Source organism: Eubalaena glacialis, chromosome 1, assembly GCF_028564815.1.
Source record: "Eubalaena glacialis isolate mEubGla1 chromosome 1, mEubGla1.1.hap2.+ XY, whole genome shotgun sequence".
NCBI lineage: Eukaryota > Metazoa > Chordata > Mammalia > Artiodactyla > Balaenidae > Eubalaena > Eubalaena glacialis.
In genome coordinates, this window is record NC_083716.1 from 233,233,554 (window position 1) to 233,242,586 (window position 9,033).

Consider the following 9,033-nt stretch of genomic DNA (forward strand, 5'->3'; position numbering starts at 1 on the left):
AACAGTAGAGCAGCTTTATTGACCTGACTTAGCAGCGAGAACACAGCGAAGGCGGGGCCTGTACAATCCAGCCTGGTCGGGGGTCTGGCTCCCAAGAGCTTAGTCTGGGGACCTTAGCGTCTCTCCCCCAGGCCCTCCTGGAGCCCAACTTCATCCCTGTTCTGGGTCCCTCCCAGATTGGGTGCTGGGTCCTGGAGGGGCTGGGGAGGCGGATGGCACCCAGAGTGGACCAGAGCCAGGTCCATGCCTGCCCCGGCCGCCAGCGAGAGGCAGTTCGTGCAGGGAAGTAGGGGCGTGCAGGTGGGCAGCCAGGCTCACCACACAGAGCACTTGTGGGCAGGGTTCATGGGCGAGTCCTTGGGGCAATGGAAGGCCCGGCCGAACTCCTCGAACTGGGACACGCTGCCCAGCACCCTGGGGCAGGGGAGAGACCCACAGAGTGTGTGGCACAGGCCACCATACCCCAGCTGTCCCTTCCCGCCCCGACCCGCTCCCACCCCAGACACAAGGAGGGGGCGGGGCCCAGGCGGGCAGGTGGACGCACCTGTAGTGCTCAGGTGCGTGCTTGTCGGTCAGCACCTGCAGGTAGATGGACTGCGACCGCCGCTTGATGCACCAGTTCTGGGCCAGGATGGGGGTGGAGGGGAGGAGCGGGGACATGGGGCCAGGCGCTCACTGACGAAGCCCTGCAGCCACCCCCCTACACACTAGGCCTCGATCCCCCACCAGAACCCACAGGGCTCTCTGAGCAGTGGCTGATGGGAGATGGGCTGGAAGCTGTGCCCCCTCCCCACCTCCCCTACTGGCCCCCGCCCGCACACCTGGGCAAAGGCGATGAAGAAGAGCTGATTGTGCGTGTACTTGAGCCGGTGCAGCGGGTGCTCAGGGCCGTGCTCACGCACCCACTTCTGATAGGCCTGGGGGCGCAGAGCATGGAGCTGCGGTGCCCACAACGGGGCCACCTGGCACCCTCCACTCAGGCCCTCACCCCCCCCAGCTCTGCACACCACCCACCCTGCTGAGCCCCCCGGACCCCTGCCTTCTTCCCTGCCCAGAAGGCTAACCTCAGGCAGGTGCCACCCCCTCCAGGCAGCCCTCTTTGCTCTCCTGGAAGGCGGGGGGCCTAGGAGTTCCTCTTCCAGTGGACCCTGTGCCCAGCACAGCACCTCCCCTCCAAGACCAGAGCTCAACAGGATGGGGAGGGAGGGATGACTAGGTCTCTAGCCCAGTCCTCAGCGCCCCCCACCACTCCTCCCTCGGGGATCGAGGGCCAGGCAGGGGCAGCTCACATAGTAGGCGAGCTTGAGGCCGCCCATGTCCGCAATGTTCTCTCCAAGTGTGTGCTTCCCATTCACCTGGCGAGAAGGGAAGTGGTTGGAGGCTGCCCAAGGCCCTCTGGCCTCCTGCGGGCCTTGCCTCCCTGGGCCCTGCCTCCACCCACCTGCCCTTTCCCGGAGGGTTTGGGTAGGACTCCCCCATTTTATGCCCCACGTGCGTGTGAGTCTGTGCGAACTCATTCTCTCGCCCAAGTCAGTGTGCACACAGACCCTGGCGGTGTGCGCGGAGCTCGGCACGGGGTCTGTTCAGGCACGTGAGCGTGCATGGAGGCGTGCACGCTCCTAGTCTGTGCTGGCCAGGCCTGAGGGGCCCAAGGGGCAGCGAGGGGGCCTCACCCGCTGGTTGTAGACAGTGAAGTTGTCATAGAGGTGGACGATGCACTCGGCCTTGCGCAGGAAGCGGCTGTGGGAGTCCTCTGTCCACCAGTGCAGCAGGTTGCCCGAGCGGTCATACTGGCCCCCTGTGGGCAGCGGGAGGGGGGGGGGGCGGGCCAAGACTGGCCTTCACCGCAGAGCCCGGCTGGGCACCAAGGCCCTCCCCACCCACCGGCCAACAGGCACAGGGGGGCCGCGGGGCCTCCATTAGCCCTCACCACCCTGCCCGCCACTGCCTGTCCTGCCACCCCTCAGGCCGCCCGCAGGCCTCACCCCAGTCATCGTAGCCATGGGTCAGCTCATGCCCGATGATGGTGCCGATGCCCCCGTAGTTCAGAGACCTGGGCCCGTGGCAGCAGCGTCAGGCCCCAGCCTCACCCGCCCTCTGAGAGCCCCGCCGAGCTGCTGCCCAGGCCTCAGGAGGCCCTGGCCAGGCCACGAGGTAGCCCAGGGAGGCCAGTGTCTGCACGGTCCCAGGACGCTTGTGCCTCAGCTTCCTCGTGGGGTATGTAAAAGGGGCCAGTGATACCTGTGCAGCTGCCTTTTAGGAAATAACATCTAACAGAGCTGAGCTGCGGGGAGGAGACAGGGTTGGAGGGAGACAGGAGGCAAACTGAGGCACCCCACGTGGGATTTGGCCTTTTTCCTCATCACTAGGATTGTTCCAGTTTTGCAACACCCAAAGAAGCCTTAAACCAGGTAAGGGGGACTCAGGACATTTAAAAGAACGGAAAAAAAACCCCAAAAAACCTACACCTTTTTCTAAATAACCAAAGATTAAGTGGGACTATGGGGACCCAGGGTTGCAGCTGTCATGTCTGCGGTGCCCAACCCGGGCATAGGGCCATCTGAGCAGTCCCCACCCACCCCGCAGACAAGGCCACGGCCAGGTTCCCTACTCACTGCGGAAAGTCAGGGTCGTACAGTGTAGGCTGCAGGATTCCAGCGGGGAACACTGCGGGGAGGGCATGGTCAGCGGGAGACCCTCCCCACCTCCAGGCCCTGCCCCTTGTCTGGACACACCCCCTTACCCATCTGGTTCTTGTTGGGTAGATAGTAGGCATTGAGCGCCTGTGGGGGGAGGAGCCACCTGTGGAGGGAGGCTGGGGTCAGCTGGGGGGACCCACACTGCCTCCCCTACAACCCCTACCTCCTAGTCTCCTCCTCCTTAAAGGATGCCCTGGTGTCCCAGCCTACAGCTGTATCCTGGGCCTCCCCCAGGCTGATCCCACACCCTGACAGCCCCCACTCGCACCCTGTGCAGGCCCGGTCCTCACCCCCCACCAGCATGTCTGTGAGGCGGTTTGCCCCATCAACCTCCTGGCGTCGGTAAGGAACGCTGTCCCCGTGGCACCCCGTGGCACCCTTGACCCCCCAGCTCCAGGCCAGGTACCCACGTGGACTTGTCCACCTCCTGCCGGATCTTCCTGACTGAGAGCTGGATGCTGAAGCGGATGCTGTTCAAGATGTTCTTGAAGTAAGTCTTCTCATGGACCTCAAACTGCATGGGGGATGGGCAGCACTCAGCGGCAGGCCGGGGCAGGGCCAGACCAGCAGCCAGCAGGTCCCACGCCCTCCCAGCGTCCGTCAGCTGAGGGCTGTGGCTCCTTCTCTGTGGTGGTGGTGGTCCCCATGGGGGTCTTGGCCATGGGCCTGGAGAAGCCTGACGGGTCAGGCCGGGTAGGGCAGGGGCAGGCCCACCTCGTACTCCTTGTCCACAGCCTCAGGTTTGAGCAGGAAGTCCGGGTAGCCCACCATCACCATCATGTACTGGAGCTGCAGGCGAGAGGGTGGTGAGTGGGCCAGGGCCTCAGGAGATAGCCTTCCACCCCTCCAAGGGAGAAAGCTCCAGGGCCAGCATAGGGGTGGGGCTCAAGGAAAGGGGAAAGTAGGCTGGGTGATGCCAACTCCACAAGAGGCATCTTTGTCTCTTTTGTTATCCCAGCACTTGGCACACAGTAGGCACTTAATATGTGATGTGGAACCAACAAATGGGAAAAGGGTCCCACGTCACCTTGGCCCGAGCGGCCGCCTTGGTCTCAGCATCCATCCAGTCCAGCTCCTCCAGGCGCTGGCCCAAGATGTACTTGATGTCTTCTACCAGCTGCTGTACCTGCAGGGTCAGGGGTCAGGAATCAAGGGTCAACCCAGGAGGCCTTAGCTCTGAGCCCCCAGCACCTGGAGTAAGGGGTACCCCCTAATCATTCAGCACCACGTCCTAAGCCCAGGACTTGCTGCTCAGCATTCCTAAGGCCATCCCACCGAGCATGGCAGAGCAGGGAGGGCAGGAGCTTGGTGGGGAGAGGGTCCTGCAGCTGGCAAACCAGGTAGGCTTCCTGGAGGAGGAAGCCTGGTGAGGAGTAGCCTGGTGGCTCAGAGAGGGCCGAGCCCTCAGCTGAGCCCGGTGCCCTTGGCTGCAGGGGGATGTGTGGGGCTCCCCATGCTCCTCATGCTTGGACCGAGGCCATGCAAGAACTTCATGCCCATCTCAGGACCCGCACCCCTACCCTCAAGGCCAGGGCAGCCTGACCTTGGCCTTGCTGGCAGCTGAGAAGTGCTCATGTACAAAGAGGGCACCGAGCGCCATGCCAAAGTGACGGTTGGCCTGGCCCAGGCAGACACGGGCCAGCTCCTGTGGCTTGTCGCTGCCCTCCATCTCCCGTGCCAGCTCGTGCAGGGCCTCTCGGAACGGTGGGGACAGGTGCTCGCTCAGGACCACCACCACGCGCCACACCAGGTAGTTGTGTAGGATCCTGAGGGCCAGGTGAAGCAGCTGGGTGTCCCGACAGGCTCACGTGCGCGGGCGCCCCGGCCCCCAGCCCCCAGCCCCCAGCCTAGGGCGGGACCAAGCACCTGCACAGGACTGAGGGTCATGCCAGGTACTCCCAGCCCCAGTCGGGGAGGAGGGCTGGGCCCACACGCAGCAGACCCACCTCAGGCCACCGAGCAGAGCACCTGATGCTGATGGGGCACGGGCCAGCACTGATTTCTGACTTGCCGTGGGGTGGGAGAGTGGGCACTTGGGGTGATTGCCTGCCTCAGAACTGGCCTTGAGAGGCCTCAGGTCCTTCCCAAGCGGGGCAGAGACCAGGGAGGCTTTCCTCAAGGTGGCCCTGTGGGAGCAGAGCTGCGGCCACAATTTCCCCTTCTGACTTCAGACTCACTCAAGCCTCAGCATCCCCACATGAGGAAACCGCAGCTCGGGAAGCTCACAGCTCTGCCCAGTGTCCCACAGAGTAGGTGGGACAGCCAGGTCTGAACCTAAGGGTCTGGACTCCTCTTCCGGTGCTCCTCGCCTGCCTCCCCAGAGTGGATGGATACCGGACAGAGGTGGAGGCAGAAATTCAAAGCTCTCCAAGCAGATAGGTCTGGGATGCAGGGGAGGGGCCTGGGGGGCAGGCGGGTAGCAGGCGGGTGACAGGGCAGGTGTACCTGCGGGGTGTGGAGCGGATGAGCTGGGACACCTGCTGCATATAGTCTGTAGCCAGAAGCACCAGCTCCTCATCCTCTGAGAAGTCCTCCTGGAAGATCTGGTCCAGTAGCCACTTCCACTGCAGCTGTGGGACCACGGATGGGGACAGTGGGGTGATGTGGCAGGGACCACAGAAGACAGGGAGGGGGTCAGGTAGAGGCAACAAGAGGACACGTGAGTCCATGGCCATGGAAGGCCTTGCTCGTCCCTGGGGAGGGGACAGCCCAGGAGTCCCAAGATCAGCGCCTCCCCCACCAGGGCTGGGTCACACTCACGTGGGGGGTGATCTTCTGCAGCTGCCCCAGTGTCACCTTGTTGTATACGGAGCTAACATCTCGCCGGAGGTCATCATACTCTGACACTGTGATCTGGGGATGGAGGGCGGAGTTGACCACGCCCTGCCCCGGGCTCCCCGCCCCCGCACACAGCAGCCGCCCTGCTCACGTTGGCCAGCTGCTGCTCCAGCTGCAGGATCTCCCGGGCCTTCTCCTCCACAGCCTCAGCACCCAAGAGGCTGAGCAGGCGCTCCATGAACACCCGGTACGCTGCCAGGATCTGCACCAGGAGGGGCGCGGCAAGGATGCAGTCCGGTGCCAGGCCCTGGTCCAGGCCGCCCGGAGTCCCAGGCCTTCCCTGAACCCCATCCCTTCCCTGAACCCCATCCCATGCTCCCACACCTTCTCACTCTCCTCGTCCTGTGCTAAGTACAAGGTCCTCTCTGGCAGGGTAAGCCCATCCTGGTCAATCTGTGGAGAGAGATGGAGGACAGAGATCAGCTCTCCCGGCGCCTGCAAACAGACTGCATTCCCATCCAAAAGGGCAAACTGAGGACACGCCAGACACCCACTGTCACCAGCCCGGGGAGCATACAGTAGCCCCTCCCTCATTCCAGAGAAGCTGGTCTAAGCCCACACACCTGACTGGCCTAGCCTGGGGACAGAGGGGGGCGCCCCCCCACCTTTCCTCCGGTAATCCTGTCCTTTCCCTACCCGTGAGGGGCACTCTCGGGGCGCACTGACACTTGGTCCCCCGCCCCGCAGGCATTCCAGCCCGCCCCAGCCCGACAGGCCTGTCACCACAGCCCATCAGTACACTCCTCCCTCCGAGCTCTCACCGCTGCCAGAGGGCTGGGAAATTGAGGCTCCCGCGGCTCTGCTAAACACCGCAATTACTCGAGGGAAATTACTTGCGCCCTCCTCCCGCGCTCTGCCGGTGCGCGCTCCCTTCCATTCCTCTACCCTCCCCTCCCCTTCCGCACCGGTCTTCTGGGCGCAAAGGGAGCGCGGGGCAGGCGTGCCAGGCCGAGGCACCCCTAGTTCCTAGCCGCTTGTGGGGTGCCCGGTGCGGGAGGGGGGGCGCACTCACGCGGATGACGTAGCGCGAGGAGTTCCTGTCGTCCAGACTGACGGTGAGCGAGAAGAGCGCGGCGGCGCTGTACACGCCCTGAGCCTTGTACAGCAGCCGGTTGAGGTCCCAGGGCGCCGCCGCCCCCGGGCTCTCCGCCGCGCCACCCAGGTCCCAGCCCCCGCAGTCCTCGATGACCTCGAGCATGGGCCGCGGGCCGAGCCGTTCGATTTCACGCATGTCCAGGCAGGAGCGGAAGAAAGCGCGCACCTTGCGCTGGGCTGCGCCGCCGGGCCCACCCCCGGACCGCGCCAGCAAGCGCCGCAGGCGCTCTTCGTTCTGCTCGCCGATGGCCGCGATGGTGCCGTAGGTGAGCTTGTCGTCCGGGATGGCGTGGCGCCGCAGCCAGCCGCCGCACGCGAAGGAGTAGAAGTCCTGGCACGGGTCTATGCTGGCGTCCAGGTTGGAGGCCAAGAAGCGGGCGGCGCGCGCGAAGGCCTTTCGCTCCGGGCAGCCCTCGGAGCAGGTGGCGCCGCCCGCAGCTCCCGGGCCCAAGTACTTGAGAGCCAGCATGGCGGCCAGGATGGCACAGAGGCCCGCGGCGAACACCAGCCCCGACAGCAGGCACACCTCGCGCCGGTTCCAGCGCGGCAGCCCGGCCCGGGCCCCGGGGGCGCTGCGCCCCGCACTCAGCGGGAAGCCGGGGGGCAGCGAAGTTCCCCGCGCGCCTCCCCCACCGCACCGGCTCACGTACTTGACCTCCTGGAACTCGTCGTAGTGTGCTGTCATCGAATACGGGGCCTCCATGGCGCCGCAGGCACCACCGCGCAGCCCTTGGCGATCTCCGCTACAGGATGCTCCCGGCCGCCAGGCTCCTAGCGGGCCTGCGCATGGTTCCCCCGGGCCGCAGCTGCGGGAAAGGTAGATACAGGCTCAGAAGGGTACTGGGGCTCGACGAGCACGACGAGGAAGGGCACAGGCCTAGGTCCAAAGGCTGGAGGCCACCCCGAGTCCCCAACAACGAGTGGGCCTGGGGCCTGGCCTCCCTGCGCCACTCGGAGAATGAAGGAAGGGGACGGCTCAGCGTGGCCACCATCTACCACACTGCACAGTGGGGTCCTTTAACCTCCCCTCTCCCCGCAGACATATGCCCGCCGCAGGTTTGGGAGGCCCGTAATAAAGCAGGGGAGCACCGAGCATGGGTCCTGGCACGTAGCAGGCCTTCAATGAAAGGCTGTTTCTCTTCCCTTTGCATTTCTTGTTCCGGACCTGCTACAGCCAAGGCCAGGTGGGGGGAGGGGAAAAGCGGAGGCAGGGGAAAGGAGGTGCGGTCAGTGCCGCTTCTCTGCAGACCCTGAAGCCGCCTTCAGCTTTCCGCACTGGAACCAGACGCTCAAGAAAGCGACTAAAGAACCAAACTTTGTCCTCGCGGATGTCCGCAGAGCCATCCCCAGCCCTGTCTTCTCTATTCAATGGCCAGAACGCCCACCAGTCCCGTTCCCAAGCGGCCCGCGCCGGCGCGCCATCCCGCCCAGGATCAGGGAGAAACCCCCGACGGCCCTAAAGGACCCGGAACCGGTTTCGTCCCCCGTCCTCGCCCTGGGCCACTCCCGGCTTCAACAGGTTCTCCCCGGAACCCAAACTTGGACGAAGTTTCATCCCCGGCGCAGAGCGAGCTGGCCCCGCGCGCCCCGAGCCCTGGGTGCGGAGCCTCCCGCGCCGCGCAGTCCGCAGAGCCAGAGAACCAAGCCCGGGAGTCGCAGCCGCAGCCTGAGCCGGAGCTGCGAGGACGCAGACAAAGCCTGGAGGCTCGGCGCGGCGGTGGCGGCGGAGGTGGTGGCTGATGTGGCCGCGGCGGCAGCGGGCTCGGGCGCCACTTACCCGGCAGGTGCGCGCCCGGGCGGAGCGGGAACAGAGCGGATCGAGCCCGAGCCGGGGCCGGGGCCGGAGCCGGGGCCGGAGCCGGGGCCGGAGCCGGAGCCGGGGCAGAGCTGGGCGGGCGGCCGCTCTCTCCGTGCGCCCGCCGCCTCCTCTGCTGCCGTGCCTCGCTGCGCCGCCCGCCGGCCCCGAGGGAGGGGGCGCGCGGGCGGCTCCACCCTCCTCCGCCCGCCCCCCAGCGCTCCCTCCTTCTTTCTGCCTCCATCCCGGCTACCTGTCAGCTCTGTGGCAGCTCGGGGGCGGGGAAGGAGGCTTCGGGAACACGCTCCCAGGGGTCTAGCACAGGCCCTGGGCTCCGGGATTCCAGCCCCGAGCGGAGTGAGGGCCTCAGGTCCCCTCCGCTCCGATGCCCCCACTCAGGGATGCCTACCAACCCGCCTGAAACAGGCTCAAGCTGAAAATAAAGAAGCTAGTGGGCCAGCGCAGCCCACAGGACGGGAGCACCGTGCAGGGAGGACTCGCTGAAAGGCTGGGGAGTGCGCTGAAATCGCGCCTGTACCGCCTGGCACAGCGCCTGGACCAGAGGGGTTTCAGTAAGGGGCTTTCCGGGTCCTCCCCTTTAGCTCC

At 65.5% G+C, this 9,033-nt stretch overlaps 1 protein-coding gene across 4 annotated transcripts; it reads right to left on the minus strand.

Annotated features, from left to right (window-relative positions):
* ECEL1 (endothelin converting enzyme like 1) lies at positions 1-8,695 on the minus strand. 4 transcript variants are annotated; one of them, XM_061205880.1, is made up of 18 exons: positions 8,681-8,695; positions 6,550-7,438; positions 5,862-5,930; positions 5,629-5,739; positions 5,460-5,552; positions 5,145-5,269; positions 4,243-4,465; positions 3,727-3,825; positions 3,414-3,488; positions 3,110-3,213; positions 2,744-2,802; positions 2,616-2,667; positions 1,986-2,053; positions 1,674-1,798; positions 1,290-1,355; positions 822-917; positions 545-621; positions 1-414 (listed from the first exon to the last, which is right to left on the minus strand). In XM_061205880.1, exons 2-18 carry the CDS (start codon positions 7,333-7,335, stop codon positions 315-317), a joined length of 2,328 nt encoding a protein of 775 aa, XP_061061863.1. In that variant the 5' UTR covers positions 7,336-7,438; positions 8,681-8,695; the 3' UTR covers positions 1-314. The 4 variants fall into 4 exon arrangements, with proteins under 4 accessions (XP_061061863.1, XP_061061861.1, XP_061061872.1 ...); XM_061205878.1 differs by lacking the exon at positions 8,681-8,695 and adding an exon at positions 8,410-8,552; XM_061205889.1 differs by lacking the exon at positions 8,681-8,695 and adding an exon at positions 7,722-7,739.
* Positions 8,696-9,033: the final 338 nt, after the last annotated feature.

Bases quoted from the DNA above. Each gene is read 5' to 3' on its own strand.
- ECEL1 (XM_061205880.1), bottom strand. From the start codon at position 7,335: ATGGAGGCCCCGTATTCGATGACAGCACACTACGACGAGTTCCAGGAG. The intron at 3,489-3,726 runs GTGACGTGGGAC...TCTCGCCTGCAG, and splicing joins AGGCGGCCGCTCGGGCCAAG to CTCCAGTACATGATGGTGAT. The intron at 622-821 runs GTGTGCGGGCGG...ATCCTGGCCCAG, and splicing joins TCTTCATCGCCTTTGCCCAG to AACTGGTGCATCAAGCGGCG.